This window comes from Xyrauchen texanus, chromosome 39 (assembly GCF_025860055.1).
Source record: "Xyrauchen texanus isolate HMW12.3.18 chromosome 39, RBS_HiC_50CHRs, whole genome shotgun sequence".
Taxonomy (NCBI): domain Eukaryota; kingdom Metazoa; phylum Chordata; class Actinopteri; order Cypriniformes; family Catostomidae; genus Xyrauchen; species Xyrauchen texanus.
The window spans coordinates 22,500,960-22,528,793 of record NC_068314.1 but is presented as its reverse complement, the minus strand read 5'-3'; the positions used below and the strand labels follow the sequence as shown (position 1 = coordinate 22,528,793).

The window sequence follows — 27,834 nt, the reverse complement described above, 5'->3', positions numbered from 1 at the left end:
TCAATAGCAATAAGTTACATCACAGAGCATTATATAACATGATTTTATTTGTATATTTTGGACAAGGGAAGTAAGAATGCTACAAAGAAAGTAACCCCATTGTCTGTTCAGTTTGATTCCTCTGATTAAATATTAACAAATCTAAAGCTAGGTTTTTTTTGTGACAAGGTTTATTTGTTGTTAAACGTTAATTCCTTTTTAATCAGCACAGCATTTATTCCTGAAGTTAATACAAACACTCCATACACTTGCAGGACAAATAAAATCAGTATTTCCTTGTATATACATTAAGAACATTTCAGCAAAACAAGAAAATAGTGAGAAAAAAAATCCTCACACATTAAAAACTCTTCTAATAAAGTCTCTGTATGTAAAAGAAGAGATATGGTGATGCATAAGCAATATTTGTTATTGCCAAAGCTTTTGTGTTTGTTCTTCAGAGATCAAAGGTATCATCCTAGTGAAGTCTGTTTAAGTAGGAAATCAACATGACAAGACGTTTCATACATTAAAGCTGATTACAGATCAGCTCTGATCAAACTTGTCTGACTAATGCCATTGTGAACAAAGATAGAAAGCTGACCGTGTGTCAGTTATTGTGAGTGAATCATTGATAGCATTTTTCAAATTTGTAAAACTATAAAAAAGCAACATGATTATCATTATAAAATATGATAATAAAATCTCTTTGGCATAGTTAACCGGTCCTTTTACCAACAATGTATTAATGCACCCATAAGAAAAGCTAAAATATAACATTTTCTACAAAAAAAGTGTAAAATGCAGCAAGCTGTCAGGCAGTGTAAAGTTGTACTCAATTCTGCCTCTCCCAGCACAGTGAAAAACTGCATATATTACAGCAGTGTCAGAGTGTGTGTTTACAGGAAAATAAACCACAGCCACCCAGCAATGAAAAACCAGGAGTTTCTTCCTTTTCTGTACTTTCATATTCCTCTTCCAGCAAAGCTCAGTTCATCATCAGGCTATGAAATGAACACATAACATCCAGTTTAGTGAAGTTAGTGAGTAAATTGACATTTTGCACAATTGATGTTATAATATACAAATATTTGAAACAGCTTTTATGACTCCTAAAAAGACTACATGAAATATTTGAACCATTTAAAATGAACTACTGAAGCCAAAAGGGTGTTTTAAGACTTGATGACCAGTTACAGAACCTAAAGGTATACACTTTCCTTTAAACACTCATATACATTTTTTACCTACAATCTTGATGTTGATCAAAAAAGACAATGGACCAAAAATACGTCAACTACCCCAGTACAGAAAAGGAGCCAGTTCTTCTTTAAACATTTAAGTATTTGAGTGATATCTAGAGGATCTGAGTTGTAATAACCTGTTAGTAGGGTTCATGGTAGCCTCTGGACATGGGATCGTAAGGTATGCCCGGCCCATAATCATCTTGCATGTCTTGATCTAGAGTCATGTTTTCCATATGCATGCCATCACTATATCCTTGATATGCTCCTGGACCATAGCCATCAAGCTCTGTAAAAGACAAGGTACATGAGTGTTGCATATTACTGAAAAGTGATGATCACAACTTTATGTTCGCGTATCTCCCAATGTATTTCTATGAGTCATTAAAGATGTAAATAACAGTCATAGATTAATGGCTGCAAAACCTGGGCAATAAAGAGGATATACTGACCGTCACCAGGAAGTGGCTCCATCATGGTATTGCTGTGTGCCTAAAAAAAAGACAACAATCAAAACCTGAGGTCTAGTGTTTAAATATTGTTATTAAGGCTGTCGATTTAACGCATTGATTCGGTGCGATTAATTAAAAAAAAAAGCATAAAAAATGTATGCAATTAATTGCAAACCGTATAATATGGAAGATTCCTGAGAAATGCAAGCTTGTAGTACCACCTGTTTACTCCAGAGGGCAGTACTTGAAATTTCAGCTGTATGAGCAACGCACAGTTTAAACAGTGAAGAAAACAACACTTCAGTAGGCAGAACAAAACAAACATGCGTTACGTTCTAGCGTTCAAAATAGGGCTAAACAATTAATTGAAATAAAATCGAAACCACGATATGACCTTGTGCGATTATTAAATTGCAAAGGGCTGCGATTTAATTAAATAATTATATAAATAAATAGTTTGCTCCCTTGAAGCGTTTTTTATTATTATATGCGGTAGCAGCATCTCACTCTCCACGAGGCACAGGTATCATAATAATGCAGAATACATGATGGGGTATAATTCAAACATCTTTATTAAATGATTGCTGAGCAAACAGCATTAACAAAAACACCTGTGGAGTCCCGAAACTTCTCTTCATTCTCCTGTCATTTGATTACCTCATGAGAGAGCGTGTGTCGCACTTATTACAGTCCCCATGGAAAGTCCCCATATTTAGTTACTATAATATAATGCATTGCTAAATTTAATATAATAAAATAATGAATAAAAACAATTAAATGAAATGGTGACAAACTAACCAATATTTTCACTTTAAATTTAATTACACCAATGGGTTATCAGTTCTTATTAATTAAGCCTCATTCTTTAGGACTATCTTATATACAGTAAAGAATAGTTTGTATAAGCCTACTAGTTTTTAAGGCCTAGAATAAAGAGTAACATTTATATTTTGCGTTTACTGAATTATTCAATCAATCAACATTATTTTTGACAACAAAAACTAGGCATCAACTATGGTTTTACCAACAGAGAAATGTAGTTACCAGTGACATTGAGCAGAAAGTTTACATTTAACCAGTTTTGACAGAGCTGCTGATAAAAGTTAAATGGTCAGCATCGATTGATGAGATGAAAAGAAAATTGGAGATCGGTATCGGATGTTAAAATCCTGATTGGAGCATCCCTAATATTCAAGTTGACTGTGTTTCAAAAACTAATGATGATGATTAGTGGGCTGAGATCCTGTCACAAAATGGACAAAAACAGGTACATGGAGGATGGTAACATTTGGATATGAAGAAGACTTTGTTTCACAGTTTATATATTTATATGTTTGTGGTTGAACTGAAGAAAGGTCTCAGTTTGGTTCTTTTTAAGAGGGCTCAAGTGTGAAAACCCCAGAAGCCTTTTTGCAGTTGAACATGTGGAAAACATTACCATCATAATCGCAGTTCAAATCACAATCGCAATATTTTTCAAAATAATCGCAATATGACTTTTTGTCCAGATCGTGCAGTCCTAGTTCAAAACACTTGAAGGAGCGCAAATGCAAAGTAAGGGATCTCAAGATGTGTTTAAAGATTGAGTATTAAACTATATTTAACTTGACACAGTGACCTAAACATTTTATGTTTATGACGAAACACACCTGAGACGCTACACAAGCATAACTGACGCAGGTGTAAATTGACAGCTCTTAAACAAGCCCTCATAATAAATCTCTGATTGACAAATTCACTTGTGTAATGGATTGCTGTGAACTGTATGCCAATGATTGACTTATGATTAATAATATGGTAGTAAACAATACATTGTATTCTAAAGCCACTTTTTGTATCGTCTTATCAATTATTAACTTCTGTTACAAGAATGTGATGCATTTTAATTATCTGAATATTTTTTATTTTATATATATATATATATATATATATATATATATATATAACATAATATAAAATTTTTAAATATTTAAAGATAACTATGTATAATTATTTCATCATTATATATTGAATTATTGTTATATGAGGGGCTTTCTCAGCAAATATTTGTATATGCGATTAAATGCGATTAATTAATTAATCGGGACACCATGTATTTAATTCGATTAAAAATTTAAATCGATTGACAGCCCTAATTGTTATGAGTCAAAATTTAATAAAATTGACCCCATTTACTTTCTTTATACATGTTTCTGGTCTTTGCGAACAATTAATCTGTGAACGTTATTCGTAACTTGCTCCATGTACTAAAATGACGTTGCCTTTTGGCTGACGTCACCAAGGCTGCTTAAGTTTCAACTGATGGTTGACAACCACTGATATATATATAAATAGAACTATCTATTTATATATCAGTGGTGATGTTTCAGGAGGGATGTAGTCCTATAAAACTGACTATAAACTCTGGTATGGAACACCAACTATACACAATCGAATCAATAGATAAAAGGTTTCACCCTACATTTTTACTTGTTGAGTATCCCATTTCTCTTGAAATTACACCACACTACAGAAATAAATGGGTTCCGAATGCCATGTCACTTTGACTTTTCACCAGTGTTATGAATAAATAAGACATTGAAATGAGATGACCATGTTATGGCTCGTCCTCACCCCCAGGGGGCAAACTCACCATCTCCCATGCAGCTGGGTCTTGTTTGAAAAGCGAGTGTGTGAGTTCCACTGACACTCGCTTCTTATAGTCAGGGTTTTTATCCTCAGAAATTCGGAAGAGTACAGCAGCAGCGTAGGTGGCTGACGAACAGAAAACACAAATATTACACTCTCATTAATGTTAATTAATGAGAGACAATACTCTCATTATAATACCATGACACCTATTAATGTTACTTTCAATGTCAGTGAACCAGTCGCTATCAATCAAGGACCACAATGGAAATACGTTTTTAACTTTATTGTATTATCCTTGACAATGAGTTGTGATTCATTTAAATTGTATTGTCAAATAAACCAAAATCAAATACAAAGCTCATATTCTTCTGTTCTTGCTTACTGTATTTGATCTCTTTATATGTCTTACTCACCAATTCCTTCATTGCTGGAGTGAAGGAGCTCCATGAGAGGAGCAGAGGCACCCTCTGCATCAATGATCTCAGCCGACTGTTTATCAAGAGCCAGTTCACACAGAACACCAGCTGCCACACGCTTGACATTATCCAATGGAGAATACAACAACTGCATGGAGAGAAAACAGACTTCATCTATATACACCAATAATGGCATTACAGAAAAAGGAGCAAACCCTCAAACATGTTCCGTTAAGAGCGGGAAAGAGTGAATTTCACCAAAAAATAAATAAATTAATTGCAGGTCACATTTCACCTCAAAATCTAAATGACCAATTCCCAATGCGCTTTAAGTCCTCGTGGTGGCGTAGTGACTTGCCTTAATCCGGGTGGTGGAGTACGAATCTGAGTTGCCTCCGCATATGAGACCGTCATTCCGCGCATCTTATCACATGGCTTGTTCAGCAAGTTATCGCAGAAACATAGCATGTGTGGAGGCTTAACATTATTCACCACGGCAATATTATATATATTAATATATGCAGAATTATTATGATGAAGAAAAAAAAACTTAATGGTCCAAAAAAAAAAAAATCTTTTCTTAAGACAAAATATATTTTCTTTTTCTATTCGTTTTTCTTTTTTGTGAAATACGACCCAGACTTTTTCTTGAAAGGTTTGGTGAGATTCACCCAAATACAGAATAAACCGATAACATAAGTCAAACATTACCTGTACAAACAGAGGAATAGTGTCCATGCTGGCAATGGTGGCATTGTTCACAGGATCTCTGGCCATGATATGCAGAGCAGCAGTGCAGCCTTCCACAATCTCCTCCATCCTCACTCCATCCTGAGAGAGAGGAAGACAAAAGATCTTTAGGGTGGGCAACTGTTTATCTCTGGATGGGACATTTCTGTATCTCTTGTGTTTGTATCCCTTAATCGTGTTTTGCTATTGGTCCGGAGGGCTGTCGTTTCAGGGGGAGCACAAAGAAAATGCCCCCCTACATTAGACCCGGCCATGGATATTTAGTTAATTTAGTAACTAATTTGTAGTTTATACATTGTGCTTCAGGGTTACAGTGACAGATAAGGAAGTCATGCCTGGTATGTTTGCTGAGCGGATGAACCGTGTTTCTGTGCATCCTGGTGAGATTTCAGAAGCAAGGTGATCAGTTTGGGAATGGCCTCAGCATCTCTCAAAGGAGCCTGATTGGCTGGACACAGAGCCAGGTTGCGGATCAGACCAACAACAGCCTGTAATGAAGAGAACACATGGGGTCAAGACATTGAATAAACAAAATTAATTAATTAATATCCAGAGACCCAATATAAATATTCGATAACCACAATTTATTTTCCTTATTTTTGTGACATGTTCCCTGCTGAAACAGGAAGTTAGGGGTAGGATATGACGAAGGGCTTGCCCTTTCTTTTAAAATAATCAACAGTCTTTAGTTTATGTCAACAGTCATGAACTATGCCACTTGCGATTGCTAGTTAGAGTATTAGATGTATAAGTGGAAGGAAACATTCTCATTCTAGAGTGTTTTATTAGACAAAAAATTCCACTACACCCCTGCATATAAGACATCATTATTTTTTCTTCCCCAAAAGAAAAAGACTATCATTTTTAATTGCATAAATTTTCTAAATATTTTACTATTTTGATTTTTGATCTTACGAGGTCACTGTAATGGATAAAAAGTTCACTAAAAGGATTTATTTCTTCTGTGGTTATAATAAAGTAACAGATCACTTGCTATCTATAAGGAACTCATTTGTCAGTTCTCTCTATTTCTTTCTCACTTACCTTAACAACTGGCCAGGAGTAGGGCTGATCGAGCAATTTGACAATAGCGGGGATGCCGTAATGGATTCGTATAGCGTTCTGCGCAGTCTCAGCCTCAGGATGTCGGCTGGTAAGGTGCCGCAGGGCGCAAACAGCTGGCTCAACCACGTCCTGTTTCGAACCGGCCCTCAGGATAGCGTGAATCAGAGCCTCCACACCGTTACTCTGGGTTACCTGGGTTTTGTTGCGCGTGTTATTGCAGGTGAGGTTGGACAGGACGCCTGTGGCACAGGTTAGCATGTTGATGTCGTCTGAGGACAGCAGACTGACCAGTACTTGCAGCAGATTTTCCATTCCATCCTGCAGGGGACAAGAGAGAGCATGATCCAGTTCAGCTCAAGTAGTATGGGCAGGGCTATTGATTGATCATTTATTAATACAATTTGTATAGAGGTATTGGAAATAATCCACTGTAAGTGTGTGTCTAGATAGTGAAGTAAAATAAAATCACCAACACTGTAGGAACACAATGTAGGACAATGGCTTCATAAATGGCTTCAATAAACATCCTACATTTCTTAATAAAAAGGTAAACATGCAAAAAGGTTTGTGTAAGGGTTAGTTTTAGGGGTAGGTGTAGGTTTAGGCAATAGAAAATCGAATTCGCTCAGCATACAAACAACAGAAGTTGTTGGATAAACCATGATGGATAAACACAATGTGTGTGTGTACGCATACTTTGCGATAGTTTGGGGACAAATAAGTTAAATAAATCTGACAAAACCATCCATTTGGGACATATTTAATAATAATAAAAAGAATATTGATATATTAAAATTATATATATATATATTATATATAAGCAATATATAATTTGCTAATGAAAACAATACTATGGTATATTTAGATAGCTAAGTAAATGTGTCTCTGTATAAGATGGTTAAGTGTTTAAAGTAAAAATAGACCTGTTTGGTTGCAGCGTCTGACAGGTTTCTCAAGGTCCACAGGCAGTTCTGCATTAGGCGTTGACTAGAGCCGGTCAGATGTTTACCAAGAGCTTGCATTCCACCTGAGAGAGTTAAAACGTGAATTACTGTTATTTAAGTATTGGTAAAGCAATTACCATTATATAAAAAAATAATAATAAAAAAGTGTGTGGTGCTTGACCATGTAAAACTCGTTGCCATGATTCTAGGATGTTCTAGGTGCTACCAGGCAAGTCAAAAGTACCCACCCCCAAGTCTCTATGATAATCTAGGCCCTAGACATGGCTCAAGTCCCTCCTTCAATGCAAGTATATGGGATTTTTTTGCCCATTTTATTATCCGCCAGGCAAAAATCATAAGTCTGATTGCTAAGAAAAGCAATAGCACACCTCTGACCTTTCCTCAACAAGACGCGTGATGCAGTCACGATTTCTCCGAGTAGGCAAAGGAGGCAGTGCCTCCTAAAAACTTTGGGTAAGCAAAATAAACTAAACAAACAACATATTATGAAGTGTATAGCAATCATCTTTCTAAAATCACTCAGTCAAACAGCGACACCCTGAGGAAAATGTTTCAGAGGGAGGCAGTGTCTCTCAAGCCTCCCTTCATCTCATTGCGAATGTGAGGGGAGGTAACTGTAGAATACAGCTAAAAGTTAGGTAAGGGGAGACATTGGCTCCGATTAGCGTGGATTTGTTCAATACACTGTCAATCAATCAATGCGATAGTGCCCTCCTCTCATGCCCTCGTCCTCACAGCAGGTCTTTGCAGATTGCTCAAAATGGTACAAACGTATTGAAGAGCACAAATTATTTGCACAGAAACAACTAACTGACACAGACAACCGCACTTTTGGTCACATCCAAATCAAAAAATGTACTTGAAATCTGAAATGGTATGTGAAATGGCATGCTGTTGGTGAGCACTGTCTCTTAAAGGTAAAGATCCGTGCCATCACGAACCCTGTGATGTTTACCAAGGTGTAGATGACGGATGATCCAAAAATAAGATGACTATACAAATAATAGGCCAACACATAAAATATTCATGAAATATGCTTGTTGCTGTATTGTTGTAGGTATTGTTTTTGAGACAATGAAAATATAATCATTATAAAACAATGTATACACTTGATGAGTCTTTGATTTGACATGATTTAATAAATAGTGTTAATACCAACTTACAAAAATAAGTATTTAATGCTTATTTACTGTGTAAGTTAAAAAGGTATTTGATACAGTTGAAGTTTACATACACCTTAGCCAAATACATTTAATCTCAGTTTTTCACAATTCCTGGCATTTAAGTGTAGAAAATATTCCCTGTCTTTGGTCAGTTTGGATCAGTACTTTATTTTAAGAATGTGAAATGTCTGAATAATTGTAGAGAGAAAGCCTTTAGAAAGCTGTTAAGCCTTCAGTCTTTATTTTATTCATCACATTCCCAGTGGGTCAGAAGTTTACATACACTTTCTTAGTATTTGGTAGCATTGCCTTTAAATTGTTTAACTTGGGTCGAATATTTTGGGTAGCCTTCCACAAACTTCTCACAATAAGTTGCTGGAATTTTGTCCCATTCCTCCAGACAGAACTGGTGTAACTGAGTTAGGTTTGTAGGTCTCTTTGCTTGCACATGATTTTTCAGATCTGGCCACAAATTTGCTATCATATTGAGATCAGGGCTTTGTGATGGCCACTCCAATAATTTGACTTTGTTGTCCTTAAGCTATTTTGCCACAACTTTGGAGGTATGCTTGGGGTCATTGTCCATTTGGAAGACCCATTTACGGCCGAGCTTTAAATTTCTGGCTGATGTCTTGAGATTTTGCTTCAATATACCCACATAATTTTCTTTCCTTGTGATGCCATCTATTTTGTGAAGTACACCAGTCACTCCTGCAGCAAACACCCCCACAACATGATGCTGCCACGCCCATGCTTCATGATTGGGATGGTATTCTTCAGCTTGCGAGCCTCACATTTTTTCCTCCAAAAATAACGATGGTCATTATGGCCAAACAGTAAAATTTTTGTTTCATCAGACCAGTAGACATTTCTCCAAAAAGTAAGATCTTTGTCCCCATGTGGACTTGCAAACTGTCATCTGACTTTTTTATGATGGTTTTGGAGCAGTGGCTTCTTCCTTGGTGAGCAGCCTTTCAGGTTATGTCAGTATTGGACTACATTTACTGTGGATTTAGATACTTGTCTACCTGTTTCCATTGCTGTTGCTCTGTGATTGATTTGCATTTTTCCCACCAAACTAAATTCATATCTAGAAAACAGAATGCGTCTCCTTCCTGAGCGGAATGATGGCTGTGTGGTCCCGTGGTGTTTATACTTGCATACTATTGTTTGTATAGATTAACATGGTACTTTCAGGCATTTAGAAATTTCTCCCAAGGATAAACCAGACTTGTGGAGGTCCACAATTTTTTGTACAGTCTTGGATGATTTGTTTTGATTTTCCCATGATGTCAAGCAAAAAGGCACGGAGTTTGAAGGTAGGCCTTAAAATACATCCATAGGTATGCTTCCACTTCAGTACACCTCCTATCAGAAGCTAATTGGCTAATTGTCTATAGGCTTGACATTTTCTGGAATTTTCCAAGTTGCTTAAAGCCAAAATTTGGTTAGTTTATGTAAACTTCTGACCCACTGGAATTGTGATATAGTCAATTAAATGTGAAACTCTCTGTCTAAAAACAATTGTTGGACAAATTACTCACGTCATGCACAAAGTAGATGTCCTAAACGACTTGCCAAAACTATAGTTTGCTAATATGAAATCTGTGGAGTGGTTAAAAAAATGAGTTTTAATGACTTATGTGTATGATTTTACAAGTGTATGTAAAATCTTGACTCCAACTGTATGTCTTTCCATACAGAAATCTTATATATACAATTAACATACATAATATTTTTGGGGGCATATATATATATATATATATACACACAAAGCCTATACAAATGTGATGATTATAAACTGATAGGAAAATACTGTATATGTTCCTTATAGAACAACAGCCATTTTTAGTATTTAGTTTTTATGTTGTTGCATTTAGAGCAAAATATGTGGCTTTTTATATCATATATTTTTATGCAGGCCTACGTTTTCATATTATATTAAATTATTTGTATGGGCTTAACCAGAAAGCTATTTAAATGTCAACTGTAACTGAAATAGGAATTTATATTGGACTTGTAAATAAAGGTGCTGAGATGGTACTCTGCCTCCTCATTTCAAAAGTCCACCACACACCACAGGCATGATGTGAAATATAATTCACGAATGACACATCAAAATGAGCCTAGTAAGCACATACAATTAAACACAGTTTACTTAACATTTTAAAGGGGTCATGACATGCCTTTTTCATTATTTTAATATGTTCCTTGATGTCTTATATTATTAGTTGTGAAACATGATCATTTTCCATTTTCTCATTCTGACCCTCTGTGTGGCTTACCAGCATCTACAATAGCAGGCTTGTTACTAGGACAGACAGAGAGCACTTTGAGAACACGACTGGTGGTCCACAGAAGCTTCTCGTAGTTGTAGGTCCTCATGATGCTAACAAGGCCCTCAGGACCCCCATTGGCCAAGATTATCAGCTGAGAGACAGTTAGATTGATGTTAACATGTGCAATAACACACCATAAAAAAGTGTACTATGAAACAAAATCGCCATACATGATAAACACAGGCATAATATAATCACCTTGCTCTCCTGGTTGCCATAGGAAAGTAGCTGTAGGCAGTCTGTGGTGATTGCCAGGAACTTGGGATTGCTCTTCTTCAGCAGGGGTACCATCCTCTGAAGCCCGTCAGCAAGACGCACTGCCATCTTGGCTCCCTCCTGGTGCAGGAGCAGGTTATGCAGGGTGGTGATGGCATAGAAAAGAACTGAATCCATTGGAGAGCTGAAAAAGAGATGAGAAGTTGCATGGGCATGGATTAAACCTAGTAAATTAATACATTATTTTATCTTGGTTTAAGGTGCCAAACACAAACAATATATGGAGCCTTCATAGATGAAGTTTTTATTTTTAATTTATTATTATAAGAACCTCTGCACTTTGTCTCTCTCATACCTCAGCATGCGCACAAGAGCTGGAATGCCCCCTGATTTGAAGATGGCTAGCAGTCCCTCGCGATGGTGTGAGAGGTTGTGCAGGATGCTGGCAGTGGCACGGGTCGTCTCCATGTCTGATGTGTTCTGCATGGCTCTTACCACTGCTGCAACCATCTGCGGGGACTGCATCAGAGCCCGCCGTGACGCCTCCTTACGGGTCAGCTGGTTCACGATCATAGCGGCCTTATTCACTATAACCTGAGGTCAAGAGGAGAGGGTTAAAGGTCAGGAGAAGTCTTAATTTTAATACTAAAATTTTGGTTATGTTCCTATTTTATTGATAGCAACAGCAAAGCGATTACAGGAAATGGAAGGGGAGATAAGGGCAGAACGAGATCGGAAGCTGGATTTAAACATACGTCTCTGCATAAGCCGCACGTGCCACAGCTCACTGTGTCTGAAGCATGTGTGTCCTCTTAAAGGGATTGTTCACCCAAAAATGAAAATTCTCTCATAATTTACTCACCCTCATGCCATTGCAGATGTGTATGACTTTTACTTCTGCCGAACACAAACGAAGACTTGAAGAATATCGCAGCTCCGTCTTTCATCACAACGCAAGTGAATGGGTAACAACATTTTGAAGCTCCAAAAAGCATATAAAGACAGCATACAAGTAATCCATAAGACTACAGTGCTTAAATCTATATCTTCAGAAGTGATATAATTGGTGTGGGTGAGAAACAGATGAATATTGAAGTCCTTATTTAATATAAATTCTCCTCTCTGCCCAGTAGGAGGTGATATGCACAAATAATGTTAATCACCAAAAACAAAACAAGAATGTGAAAGTGAAAATTGATGGTAAATAGAACTTAAACATTTATCTGTTTCTCACTCACGCCTATAACATTACTTCTGATGATATGGGTTTAACAACTTGAGTCGTATGGAATACTTTTATGCTGCCTTTATATGCTTTTTGGAGCTTCAAAATGTTGGTACCCATTCACTTGCATTGTGAGAAAAACAGAACTGAGATATTCTTCTAAAAATCTCAATTTGTGTTCAGTAGAATAATGAAAGTAATGAGGGTGAGTAAATATTGAAAGAATTGGGTGAACTATCCCTTTAAGATTCAGAAAAAAACATAAAAAAACTGAGGTATAATTTTTATAGTTTCTACTTCTACATTTCTACTGAAACACTGCTTAATAATCAAAAGCATAATAAATTAATATTAACTTTAAACAGATTTGTGAAATCCTGCATGACCTGCTAAAAAAACAAAAAAAAACCAAAACTGATTAAGCCAGCCTAAGCTGGTTTTTTGGTTTTGCTGGCCAAGATGATGCTCCTTGTCTGATCAATCTGGCCTGTTGGCTGGTTTCAGAGGGGTACTTGGACAATTTCAGCTGGTTAGGCTGGGAGACCAACCGGTTAACCAGCTAAACCAGTTGAGTGCAAGCTTGGCCAGACTGGGAGAACATCTTAAATAATCTTAGGCTGGTTTAAGATGGCTTTTCAGCAGTATCAGGCAGTATCAGGCATCAAAAAAGGTTAAAGTGTGCTGTTAAAGCCTATGATATCATCAGATGTTGAAAATGAGCAGTCAGGCACCTGATCATCGTCGTTAAGGAGTTTGGTGAGCTCTGGAATGGCACGAGTGGCAAGCTCGGCATCGTCCTGGTAGTTGATGAGGTGAATGATGGCGGATTTGAGCTGCTGAGAGGGTTCAGCCAGCTTCTGTACATTTGTCTGCTGGGACGGATCGATCTGTGTGGACAGGATGGCTGAACCCTCCATCACTGTCTCCGGAAACATGGCAGCCCTCACACGCTGGGCACGGGTCATTGCGTACTGAGACTCCACTTCTACAGGAGAAAGAGAAATATTACTAACTAAAACATTTATAATACTAACATACAGAGTACCAAGATTCTTTTCTGTGTTGATTTTGGGGGAAAGTATGTGGAATTAATTTAAACATAGTAAAATGTGTTAAATGGAGCTGAGATTACTATACTCTTATTGGTAGCTGTCAGCATAATCAAATTAGCCAAAACATTTAATAAACAAATATGCAACAGACAGGGGATGTGAAAAACTTTGAATACAGGCATTCCAATTCTGTGCTACGGGCACACATTCCATGTGGGGCTGCTTGTATAAAACATACTGCACTAATCTAATGATAGTGATATAACTTGTACATGTAGATCAATCACTGAATGTGTCAGACATCAGAAAATATATATAACAATATATTGTGTTTCTTGTCAGGATCAAAGCTAGTTCAGGCACAACTGGTAAACTAACAAACGAAATACGCGGCATAATTAATTAATCTTCCATGAATGGTTTAGCTCACCTGCAGGTTTCTCTGCGAACGTGCTGGTGTAAGTGAATTTATTGGTGCTGTACTCTGTTCCACCATCGTCTGAGCGAACTGTAGTGGCTCCTGATTGGATGCCTGAATCTGTCCCATAATACGACTGTTGCCACTCCGAGACCTTCACCGAACCAGCGGGCTCTGTCACTGATACACACAAACATTAGCTTGAATTCCTGATCTATCACTTCCAAGTTCATTTTTTATAATATAAAATATTATAAACACTAATACAATTTACTGTATTTACTGTATTTGTTGATTTAAAAAAAAACAAATCAACAAAAAGAAAGAAATGTACTGTATTAAAAACTACTACAATGATGGGAAATGTTTTATTGGTTTGGTTTGTTATTATTACTATTATTATTTATTCATTTAAATATAATTCTGTTTACTTACTGTGCATTTCCATTTTGGCCTCCTAGGCTCAAACCAAATGGTCCAAAATTAAAACCTGTAAAAAAATAAAGACATGCATGGATTACTCGAATACAAAAATGAAGCCTATTAAAAATCTGACTAAGTCCTGCTATGTTCAAAAATCTGTTCTTGATCAGTGTGGCAAAAGTTCAAACAAACATGAGCGAGCGAAACTGTACAGAGGATCACAGGAGCACTGAAAAAAGGGAGGGAAGGGGGGTTTGGAATACCAGTGCTAGTTTCTGACCCTTGACTCCTCAAACAAGGCGTGTGAGCTGAATGGTCGACTGCAACCACAACACCATCACAAAACCGGCTCTGCGTGTTTTAACATGCGCGCACCTATACATGCCAAACAAACTCCTGAAATATCCATTTCATGCCAAAGCTCAATACTGGACTTGTATTGTCTCTAAACATCCATTCATAAGACAAAATAAATGAACACTGGCTACAATAAAACCTCATTCTGAAACTAAGCAGGGAACAGACAAGATGGACTTGCTTATCGTAACGTTTTATTAGAACCCTGAAAAATGCAGTTATCAATTATTTCTCTCCTACACTCCTCCAGGTATCTTACATCTTCAATTCTCTCTCTCTCTCTCTCTCTCTCTCTCTCTCTCACACACACAAATAACATATTCAGAGTGTGCCTTACCACAATCTTTGAACTCTAGAGGACGAGAAAAAAAAATATTTCAAAGAAGACAGATAAGCACATATTATATCTTATCAAAATATTCAAGTTTATTTCTTTATTGCCAATAAGAGATTAATAACCAGCCTGAGCATCCATGCACTCATGACAGCTGCTCTGTTCTGGTTTTATTCCTAAATGAGGTGGGACTGAACAGGGATTGGCCTCAGGAAATAAGAAGAACCTGATTGATTTATTAGCATGCCAATAAGCACTAGCAAAACTTTTGCACAAAAATGCAATGGCTAAATTCTGTATAGAATCTTAGTTCAAATCTTAGCAACTGAATGCAGAGTTAAGTGGTTTGATGGATTTGACAGGACAAAGTTTTCAAATTACACAGCAGGAAAGGGACTGGTATGTAATCAGAGGGTTGAAAACATCTCCTAACCCATAGGAATTTGACACCAGGCCACAATCCTTACAAACCAGGAAAGAAGTTACAGAATGAAATGAAAATACACAACACATAAAGCTTTTTGGTTTCAAAAAGATCACATGTTTACTGCCCCACTTAGTGAAAATGTGCTGCACGCACTTGACAGAAACACTGAACTCAGAAGATCATGAGTACAAAGTTAAGACATATTTTAGATGCCTTACATGTTGACACTCGAAGAGAGTGTGAACACGTTCACGTGGTGTGTGTGTGAGTTTCTTTGTGCAACATTATTCTCTTAACAACATATTTGACGATGCAGAGCAGATGTTTGTCTGTTTATGAATGTCGTGGGTGTTTTTTTGTGCCAAAATATGTCACATGCTGACATATACTGTATAGTGTCTGTTCACATGTAGCTAGACAAAACTGTAGTGCCGTTTATGAAGAGTTAATCTACTAATCTAAATTAGAGTTAATTGATCTAATCTACTAGCTATTGTTTCAATTTGCATATGAAGGTCCTGTGAGTAGAAACTCTCTTCGCCATGGCAATATCATTAGAACATACCTAACTGGGTGTAGCCAAGCAACAAACATGTAAAAACACGCAACAAGCAGCGACTCACACTGTCAGCCCTGCAGGTGAACTCAAAACATCTATGAACACTGGGGTGTGGCCGTTTTCCCAAGCTCCTTGTCTTGTGAGGTAAAGAAAGCATTTACACACCCACTTCGAAATATGCAGTGTTTATACACCTGCAGTTTACAAAACCACTTATAAAACATAGCTAATTAATAGGGATGGGCGATAACACTTATTTTCTTTTTGGATACCAATAACGTTTTTTTTTTTTTTTTGCCATTTCTTGGTTTAAAATGGGTCATTTAAAATATTATTTTTAGTTATAATTCATCTTTTTTATTTTTTACATTTGTGAACCTAAATAGAAAATTATTAGACTTCTGTTTTATTTACATTTACAAAAATTAACCATGGTTTCACTACAGTAACTTTAGCTTAACCATATCCTATCATATTAACCACAAATAATAAAAAAAAGAATGTTGCTTGGTTACTATAATATTACTCAAGTAAAACCAAAGTTAACTATTTTATTTAATTATTTATTAACAACAATTACAAACTTATAAGAAATGTCACCTTAAGATATGTGGTTATTTTAGTGTGAATTTACTACAGAAGCTGTTTCTCTGATTTTCAATCATTACCTCTACAAGGCACTGATCCCTCTTGTTTGAATGAGCCTTGTGATGGCACAAGCGCTTGTCTACTTGTGTCTTTCAGCGTGGATGTTAAGATGAGCGGAAGGAAAAATAGTTCCCATCCTGCACAAGTATTTGCTAATATAGCCCAATCCTTTATATTTCACTTTGCAGCTTATTATTATTCATGTTCATATAATGAACCCAAATTCATTATTGTAACCAAATAATAATATCCCTAGTTAAAAACGTTTTTAGAATCAATATTTTTGTGTGAAGATCGATATATAATGATACATTAGGATCGATCAACCATCCCTACAAATTACCGCAGAGTGGGTAAATGATCATTCTGATTGTGTTCCAAATGATCACAGTTAGTAAGTCTTATTTAGTGCAATGTGCTAGCTCGCAATCTTATCAGAGGGTGAGGTTAGTGATACCCAGGAATTTATATATATATATAGAGAGAGAGAGAGAGAGAGAAAGAGAGAGAGAGAGACAGAGAGAGAGACAGAGAGAGTATAATATTCTGTATTTAACTTGATTTATATATATATAGAGAGAGAGAGAGAGAGAGAGAACATTTACATTTACATTTATGCATTTGGCAGACACTTTTATCCAAAGCGACTTAACAGTGCATTTATTACAGGGACAATCCCCCCGGAGCAACCTGGATTTAATTGCCTTGCTCAAGCACACAATGGTGGTGGCTGTGGGGATCAAACCAGCGACCTTCTGATTAACAGTTATGTGCTTTAGCCCACTACACCATCACCACTCCAGATAAGTACATTTACTGTACATATTGGTCGCACATCGGACGAGGAGTGTGGTGTCACTGGTAGGACAAGGCAAAGGTATCGCGCACAGGATGCGTTGATGCGGTGCAGTCCAAAGTTGTGAGTCTAGTCAACATATACACACAAAAGTTACGCAGGTTTTTGTCCTTCTTCAACAATGAGCTTGTTGGTTAGTGTATGACACTTGTGTAACTGTGCAACTGATCGATTAGAAATGGCAACATTTATTATGCAATTTCTCTGTATATAGTCTTGAATAGATTTCATTCAAGCTATTAAACCACAAAAACACATACTTGCAACTAAAATACACATTGTGTAAGCTATATGAAAGATACATATACACAATATATCATCCAGTGATAGCTAGAATAAATAATGTATGTCCTTTGATAAAGATTTAACAGAAAACTATGCAAGTTTTGCTCCGTGGCCCTGCAGAATTTTGAGCAGTCTCCAAAGTCATAGTTGGGCACTGCCGAGAGATGCAGAGTGGCGGTGGTACGCGTACCTTCATAGAAAATAATTGTTTTTAATTTCAGAATGTGCCATGTCAGCCGCCAGACATGTCCGGCGTGATCCCCTTTAAGTTACCCTTAGGTGGTTAGCGATACTCGGCTCTAATTTCTATTCCTCATACTTAGGGTTAGGGATATGAACAATCTCCTAACCTAAAGTATTAAACTTTGGTTGAACGTTTGTTCTACAGTCATAAGCAATTTTTTAAATCTTTTGTCTTATTGAAAATAGGAGTGTTACAATTTTGAAAAGTGATTGGACTTGATTGGAGGTGGGTTCTTTTTACCTTGGTCAGTAAGCAACCACCCAGCACACCCTAGCAACTGTATAACAACTTTCATTTCATATCATTTCAAAATAAAATTGTAACTATTAGTTTGAAAATTATACATTTTATTTAAAAAAATAATATACCATGTTATTTCTGAATATGACACCACAATTTCCAAAGCACTGTCTCTATGAGGGGGAGATGAATAACAGTCTCTACTTTGGACTTTACACTCAGCTGTGATGATGATTAGATTACTGTACATTTAGTTTCACACCAAGAAAACTGAGCAACCGAATGTCACACACCCTGTAGAATCATCTCCAACGCCCACCTGCAGGACTCCACCTACCATCCCATGGATCCGAGGTGTTTATCAGCTTGGATGTTTCTTAAACAAGGCTGAGATTAGTTTGACTCACGAGGAGTCAGAATGAGCTGTGGACATGACCCATTACATGGCGAATTCCCAAAACTCTAATCCTAATGTAACATTCCACACTAGACCACGGTGTCCTGCCTCTCACTGTCCCACTGTGACAAGGAGATGGATGCCCGGTGCAGAATCAGCCCAATCAGCCAAGAAAGAGAAAGAGGAGCCAGGGGACGCCAGTTTGAGAGAGGGAGACGAACGCAGCAGTCTTGTGTCTGTGTGTTTTGTGTTATGCTGGAAAGCAGTTTTATGGTGTGTTTTGTTCATTTGTGTCATTAAAAGTTTACGTTGACTGCTCAGCCAGTTCCCGCCTCTCCTTGCCCATCCTGTGAACCATTACACCCACCTAGTAACATCCAGTTTGTGAACGAATCGTTCTTTTTTAACCGATTCTTTTTAGTGAATAAATAATGCATTGATCCGGGGACGTCAACAGTACATTGAGTCGTTTGCAGCAGTTCACGAGTCACCAGCACACTGAACTGAGAAGTATAGATATTCAAATGCAGTGATAGACTTAGTCAATAGTTTTTTTAAATTGACTGCAAAATATTCAAATATATAATTTGTTTAAAAATTCAGGGGAGCTGGTGGTCATTACTAAGCTCTTTTGTCTTCATTATTGATTCCTTGCTTACAACAGCTTCTCAAATTGGTGGACCTCTTGTGGAGATTAAGGCCAATGTACTTCTTCACCAAGAATCCAGCTAATTAAATATGATTTTGAAATTACAATGACTTGTTGCCATCTATATTAGCATGTACTCTCACTTATAACATTGAAGCTCATGGTTATTCTGTCTTGAATGACACATATGATATTGCTAAAAATCTATTTCTCTATGGAAAAAAGAATGGGATTTTTACCTCCGGAACCCAACTGTTATACACAGTAAAGGTATTATTTTTATGTTACGTACACATAATCTCCCTCTGTTCATCTCAATTGCTCCCTTTTCCTCTGTCAGGTCCTCACGTGACCATATGGCTATATAATGTCAGAATCAGATGTGCTGATGGTGCTAATTCACAGAACAATACTAAGTACTGACACCATGTGCGGTCACCATAATCACACCGGCACACTACCCAGCCCTCGGGACAGACAGGGTGTGCCACTGATATGACTCAAGTGTAAGTTAGTGTGTGTGTGTGTGTGTGTGTGTGTGTGTGTGTGTGTGTGTGTGTGTGTGTGTGTGTGTGTGTGTGTGTGGGGGCGGGTTTGGGTGGTTTACAAGGACTTTTTTAGGCTACAAACTTGTAATTACATGGGTATTATGCTATAACAATGTTTTATGAGGACATTTCTAGTGTCCACATAATTCAAATCACTTAAAAAACATACAAAACTATGTTTTTTTGAAAATGTAAAAATGCAGACAGTTTAGGTTCAGGGGTAGGGTTAGGGGTACTGAATCTATAGTTCGTACAGTATAAAAATCATTATGTCTATGGAGAGTCCTCATAAGGATAGCCGCACCAACATGTGCGTGTGTGTGTGTGGTACCAGTGTGAACGTATGCTCCGAGACAACCTCTGTAAGGCCGGATGCACACAAGATAATGGAACTGTAACTATTATGATCCTGAAATTCATACACACACAAACCATAGTAAAGTGAGTTGATTTTTGACCATTTGTCATCAAACAACATAGAAGCTGAAAAATATGGATAATTCTGTGGTTGAAAATACATGAGCATCAAACCGATGTTGTTATTTTAGGGTTCCTACCTCCTGATGCTTCATTCTCTTCTAGAGTTTTTGAAAATAAAACAGAATTTTTTTACTCTCCATTATGATAAACAACGCCCACAACAAATGTAACAAATTCCTCACATATAGGCCTACCATATTCAGGCTGTGGCTCATCTGTATTTTTACAGCCACCATAATGAGCCATTACCACATTTACTTCTGAATTGCCGGCAAAAAGCAGCCCTTATGATTTCAGAGTCTGTCTCCAGAGATTATACAGCTGCTATGCCTCATAGCTTTCATTCAGTAGGATGAAATCCAAAGCCTCCCACACAGAAAAACTCATACATACACTGGTAATGATTTTGCAACCTGACAATGGCCAGCTGAGCCCCTACTGTTAAGAGCCTGCTGTGTCTGAGGGCTCCCCAGACGATCAGCTTGCTTCCGCAGGAAACTATGTGTGGGCTAGCAAGTGGTCTGCCCTGTCTCTGGCCATCGGGTTTCTTTAACCCCAGGCAAAATAGGAGAGGCCTCTCAACATGCAGATCCATCAACTGGCACATCCAATTACACTGCTAACACAGTAGGTCATGATCACTCTCCAAGCTAGACTGTACATGGCTGACATGAGCTGAACAGTCCCAAAATAATGGATAGGTGCAGGGCCGTAGACTCCACAGACATTTAGAAGGACACATCCATTATTGGTCGACCAATGTGGGTTTTTCAATGGCCAATTCTTAAACTATTAAACTTGGACCGCCACTCCTGAATATGTGATTATAATCTTGGATAATTGCTTATTAGAAAGGAGTTTTGGATGGCCTAAAGCCCTATTCACAACAGACTAAATACTGCCAACAAGATTTGTGCATTCCAATGGACCTCTACACATAGTGGTTAAAAATAAGGTCGTTTTTTTCCGTTCGACTGAAGAAAAGATCTCAATGGCATATAAGATTTTGGGACACGTATCTGGAGTCACTGCTCCATTCTCAAGAGAACCTGGTGGCACTAATGCAGAACCATAATCCAAGAATGGCGTGGCGCTACGGTTATCTTTGATCTTTGCTTTCTCTGTCATTTTCTTTTTAGGACTATTTGCAAACATTTTAGGTAGTTATTTTGTTCTTTGGTTGTTTGCAAATCGTTTTGTTCTCTTCATGAACAGTGCTTTTTCGTCTCACTCTTGGTGTGAATAGGCCTTTAAGGTTTACACTGATAGAATGTACCCCAGCAGAATATCAGGATTGATCCCTGTACTGCCTCCTCCTAATGCAATAATATTGTTGCTGCACCCATTTAGCAACTACAAATACTCCATTTTGAAAATTCTCAAAAATACATGTAATGTAACATTCAGATAATATTGCTCGATGACACTTTCTTGGAATTGTTGCTTCAGTGAACAGATTAGTTTCTTGTGGCCAATAAGTGCAAAACCATGCAAATCCAGCTCACACAACAATGTTGTTGCACAACTCCACTGCAACATAACGCCTATCTTGGAACATCATGAAAACTGCTCATGAAGCAGTAGATGTCAGATAACACCACATTGAGATCTACAGCATGTACGGACAGTCTGCATTGTTTCAGCCTCTACCCAAACATGAGAACCATTAAATGACAAACAAGTCTAGAAAAAGGATGAGATTTGTCAGGACTGATGACAACATAAATGCATATTTATGCATTTACCTTGAGTGACCTCAAGGACAGTTAAAGTATTTAAACAATCCAGTTTTAACACAGATAATCTGTGAATCTGTGTTACAGAGAGAATAGATTACATGATCCATACCGTTCCATTTATATGATTGTAAAAGCTTACTGCAGCTTAATGAAGGCATTTGGTCAAGGGTGTCACTTGCAGTAAGTGCCTTGATTAACATAGACAGGTAGAGACAGAGCATTGGCAAATGCTGTCTGTCTGCTCGCTGCATGCCTGAGTCTCCTTTCCCTGTTCGATGTGATAGATTTCAAGATATGCGATAGGAGAAAGTCAGGACAGTGGGCAAGTTCCGTTACCAATATCATGTACATTTTCAAACATCCATCCCATAATCCCCCATCCATTGTCAGCTATATGCCTGCATGTGCCTTAATGAACTATCAGTCACAATTTACATTATTGTAAGTTGTTTCACATCTGAGTCATTAGGAGAGCCACTTGATGGTAAGTGAGGCGTTTTCTGAGACAGAGTCAGAGTTTGACATTTTATCAGCATTCAGTCAATGTTTCAGGAAACACATTTATCATGAACATCTTGGTGTCTGTTGTGCACAGAAATGTCATGAGTTTAGTCCACTGTGCCTGGTCGTTTCAAGGAAGCTTCTTCATCACAGGTATACATGAGTTTGTAGAGCAAAACTGAGCCAATGTGACAGCTGTTGAATATTTCATCATCCGAGACATCCAAAGGGAAACTTCACTGGCACTGCATAAATCTGAAGGATTTGGAAGTATACCACACTATTCTAGAGAAAGTTAAACTCAGGAAGGTTAATGTTTCACAGGAGAAACATTAGGGCTCCTGCTATATGAAGAGCTGGAGTATAACTGCATCTGGCAATTTAAATAGTTCATGAAAGGAAACAGAAACTGGATAATATAGTTTAATTTGTTTATATTCCACACTATTTACCAAATTCTTACTGACGTTCCCTTTTGGTGTTTTGACACCAACTTGATTACACATGAGAGTTCCGGTTCCCCAGGATCGATCACATTAGGCTCTTTTCCACTTATAGTCCTGGTACTTTTCCCTTAGTAACTTTCTAGATGAGAACTCTGAAGAGGAATGTCACACCCGAGGACACTCTTCCCCTCTTGCATTCACACTCACCAAAGTAATCCCCGTAGTGAAGTCATCTAGTATCGACCATTTTTCTTGTTACTTTATTTGCATGCATGATTCAGTAGCAACAACCAGGAGTGCATTAACGCTTACATGGGCTGAACCCCAGGTGCCCACAACTCCCATGGGGCTCAGCAGGTTGTGTCCGCCACCCCATTTTCCCCTATCCGTGTTCGCAGGAGGAGCACATCTAAACACTTTCAACGGGAGACACAGTTGTTGACACGGCGATGGTGCGCAATCGTTAAATGTGTTTGTGTATTGCATGTTCAACGAAAAGCCCCAAAAGTACCTACCCCAGAGTAGGAGCTAAAAATATCCCCCAAAACGGCTTCAAGGAACTATTGTTCTTCAGGTGCGAAAGCAACAAAAATACTAGTCCCAAGGAAAAGTACCTAAAACAGGCTTTAGTACCTGCAGTGGGGAAAGGGTCTATTATGCTAACTCACCAACAAGCAAGAACACCAATCAGACATTTCTGCATCGGCTCCAGCATGTTTAACTTCACCTGTGGTGCGAATGGAAGCGTGTTGTGTAATCAATGTGGGAGACCCTGGTTCAAATTCCACGTTAAAACCAAGAAGTAATCTCGTTCACATAATCTGTGATGAATGTGATTAGGAGGTTGCATTTTACCCTCTAGCATTGCATTTTTACTCTACTGATGGTTAGGTTTTGGTTATGTGTGTGGGTAGGGGGTACAGATTTTAAAATATGCCTTCCTCTTCAATGCATTACAGCCTATACAGCTGAAAACAAATCGCATCACAACTCTTTTGGTGCCCATCCCTGGACAATGGAATCTGGAAAATGGAGCTCACATGTACACATACGCCCAAGGACAGTTACCACTCTGGCCACTGAGGGCAGTGTTCCGAATTTCAGAAAGCACAGACCGATTTTTAGATAAAGAACAGTCAATCTACGGTTTCCGATTTCACAATGAGATCAGTCTAGTGACTCACTGGTACAGTAATATCTGCTGATATCTACAGAGATCTAGTAAGCATGCATTTAGTTTTGGCCATAAAAAACCATTAGTAGCTTTCATAGTGGTTACTTTAAAAACCTCACAGGGTTTAACAGCAAACAAATCCTCTACGAATTACAATGCTATCTACAGAGATCTGTAGAACAAACATTTGCTTTTGGACTTGAAGCTAGCAGTAGTATTTATTTTAATACCTTACAGGGGCTAACAGAGAACAACTATATTACAAATGACTAAGGGAATGTTTTTTTGTTACCGAGAAGAAATAAAAGGAGGCCTCTTTACAATTATGATTCACTTCCATGAATAGCCCCTTTCTCTACCTCTCCCTGTTTACTCTACACCTCCCGGTACAGCTGAATTAAGGATCAGAGATGGCCTGTGTTGATGATACATGCCCAAACCCTCCCACAACTTTTGACTCATGTTGTGTGAAGCTGCTCCCATTGCTGTGTCTCAAAGTAGTTCAGTACAGCGGTACTGATATATAACCTAACAACACTTATCCCTCATTTTGATATTACACCCAAAACTTCACCCACATGGTTTGTTAAACTTATCGAATCAAGCAAATCCAATACTGAAATTCAAGTAGGAAATCTGTCGTAGGTAGGTCTACCCTTTAAGCTCATTTACACATGCACATCAACAGTTTCACAGTTTAAACTAAAGTAATACTTGGGGTTTGCAACAAGAAATATTCCCTTTATGGAGCCACTAGTCCACAGAAGTGTATTCATTCAATTATACATGTTAATGGCAGTGTCAAACATATTTTCTCACTTTGACTCTCAGGACGAGGTCTTGAGGTTGGCTTTATATTAAGAGTGGATTTTGAGGAAACAAAAACAGTGAGTCTGCATAGGGGACATTCTGTTTTCCTTTGTGACTCTTCAGTTTTAATTCAGTGGGACTGTGCTGGTGTTGGAGCTGTTTATTGACATCTGAGGAGGACTCAGTTAATATTTAATGAGAGAAGAGCTGGCCAAATGTCGGAAGCACTGACTACGTAAGCCTGACAAGATTAGGTTGGAAAAGAAAGCAGTGTGGAATAAGATCCTAGAGAGGTAAATTTAATTAAGTATGAATCTAAAGGCCAACAGTTCTAAGTTATGTCTATGCAGTTAATAATCAGTGGTTCTAACATTGTAATCATTCTAAAGTTGACTATTGGATTTAGAGTGTTAGGAAACATAAATGTCATGGTCAAACACACTGATCTAATAAAACCCAACAACAGTTGGAATTTGGTGTTTGGTGGCGCTTGTTTGGGCATTGCAAAGTAGCCTTTAAATATTAATTGGTTCAGGAAGGGTTTTACAGGAAGATATGTTTCGGGTTTATGAAATGTTCTGTAGAAGAGTGAAGCAATTGGCTTGACCCAACACAGATTATGAAGCTACCATATAATTTTATCATTTTCAGAGCCATCTGGGCACTCACTGTAGATTTCATACACAGCTATGGATCTTATGCCATATTCATTGAGGACATATGGTTTGAATATATGGAAAGAGCAGATTAAAGTTAGTGCTGGGACCATCATTTGCTGGGACACTGTCATCTCAAAAAGAGAAAGAATCTAATTGATTTGAAAAAGTTAAAAATAAAACAGCATAATTGACAGATATTCTGAGCAAATGGTGCTGATGGGTAATCTCCTTTGCCCCCTCAGAAAGTGTATTTATGAAGTGGGATCACGCTACCCCTTGCTGTCCTAATGTAGGACAATATCAGGGATTTGTGCCTGCAGGGGGATTAATGGCTATGTGTGAGCCCACATGCAGTAAATCTCAGCCTAAAACCACACCAGACAGTCGGTAAAGGAACCAGCCGCCACTGACTGCACTACTAATCACAATGTGCACAACTCAGGAACTCCCTCAAAGAGCAAATGCCACATACCGTCTGTGTTAATATCTACTGTAACTGACCCATTTAAATATACTGTAAAAATAGACTGTCACGTGGCACTTTGGCTACCCATATTATATTGTGTAAGCGAGGAAGAGAACATTTCCATCTCTTACAATTATCTGTGCCAAACTCTATGTGCCAGTAGGTCATGCTGATGCCATCTAAAAATCTCTCTTTTGAGTACATCCAGCCAAAACTGTTAAGACTTGGTAATGCTGGCTAAATCCGTGTTATTAATGTTTGCAGAATTTAGTTGCTTCTTTAAAATCACTGACAGAGGTCAAGTCTTTTGGCTTCCTTGCTAACCAGACATACAGGAAAGGGTGTATCATAAGGAACGTTATTTCCTTGGAGGCAGATTAATTAAACGATTTCTTTGAAACATATAGAAACCACTGAACAACTATTGAATTGTGAGAAATGGGCTTTAAATTGGCGTAATCTAGATTGGCAATCCTCCCGCTCGAAACCCCATCAAGAATGAAAACGAAACACTCCCCCAAGGTCAAAAACTTTTGGAGGGGGGCCCTAGGAGATAACTGGCCCTGGGGTCTTTGCTAAGTCAAAATCCGTCCCTGGTTCTCAGTTGCGAAGTACAGTAAATAAAACATGCAACAACCCCACCCAGACTCACATACACAACATTAGGCCCCGGCTAAAAATGTTAAGACTAAACATACACAATGTTAAATTAACATACTTAAATTCATACATTCCACACTCACTGTAGCCTATAGACTCACAGTAAATATGTAAGTGAAACTCAACAGGACCGCTGCAAGGTGTTAAAGGTGTGGCAACACTCACGACATGCAGGTGTTTATCCAACCAAATATGTCGTTGTCCACATCAGTGTCAGCTATTTTAAACAAAAACTATACAATAAACGCAAGCCCACTATACACTGCTATAATATATCCTCAACAAAAAGTGAGATGGTTAATTCAGCGCTGATATATCTTGAGTTTATAGTATTTTACTTATATTTGTAATGACCTCAGGCCATTAGTTCTGTTTCATGTCAACATTTGAAACTGACATTTGGGGAATGTGGGGAGGCTGTTTTTGCCAGTGTCCGAAAAAGGAAATGATCAGCCGTCTCTTTGTATTCCCGATGTGCTCTTCCTTTGTGTATAGGCTACACAACCGCCTAAGTTATATATAAGTGAATGTTCATGTACACTAAGTAAATATTGTGATAAATTGCAAATAATTAGTCACTGTTTTGCGGAGTAAATTAGTTAAAAGTCTGTATATCATCTGTAACACACGGTAGTGGGAGCGAACGTCGCACAGGTAGGTAAACCAACACCGACAACCCAAATCACCACGATAAAATATATTCCCAAGAGATCTGAATACGAATTTAAAGCTCATTTAGGAGTATCAGCGATCTGGACTAAATATTAAAACAGAACAGAACAGTTTTAAACTCGCATCGACGGCATACAACACAATAGTACAGCTTTTCCCTTATTGAATACAAATGTAAAATCATATATTTTGATTTACCTTTAAGCACTCGTCTCCAAACACTGCTGCTGACAGTGATTCAAGAGAATTTTAGTTTCCCCCACTGCGCAGATACCACTTTCTCCTGCATTCAAATGAGGCTGAACAATGCGCTGGGCTGAGAGCAAAGTCTCGTCTAGAGCTCCG

General features: G+C 37.9%; 1 protein-coding gene across 1 annotated transcript; it reads right to left on the bottom strand.

Moving 5' to 3' along the window:
* Window positions 1-29: 29 nt before the first annotated feature.
* On the bottom strand, window positions 30-27,834 carry jupa (junction plakoglobin a). Its single transcript, XM_052110955.1, has 16 exons — window positions 27,688-27,834; window positions 14,351-14,405; window positions 13,928-14,095; window positions 13,177-13,430; window positions 11,576-11,814; window positions 11,203-11,404; window positions 10,951-11,095; window positions 7,461-7,564; window positions 6,517-6,855; window positions 5,808-5,960; window positions 5,434-5,553; window positions 4,720-4,870; window positions 4,308-4,429; window positions 1,676-1,715; window positions 1,361-1,512; window positions 30-983 (listed from the first exon to the last, which is right to left on the bottom strand). Exons 2-15 carry the CDS (start codon window positions 14,361-14,363, stop codon window positions 1,364-1,366), a joined length of 2,199 nt encoding a protein of 732 aa, XP_051966915.1. The 5' UTR covers window positions 14,364-14,405; window positions 27,688-27,834; the 3' UTR covers window positions 30-983; window positions 1,361-1,363.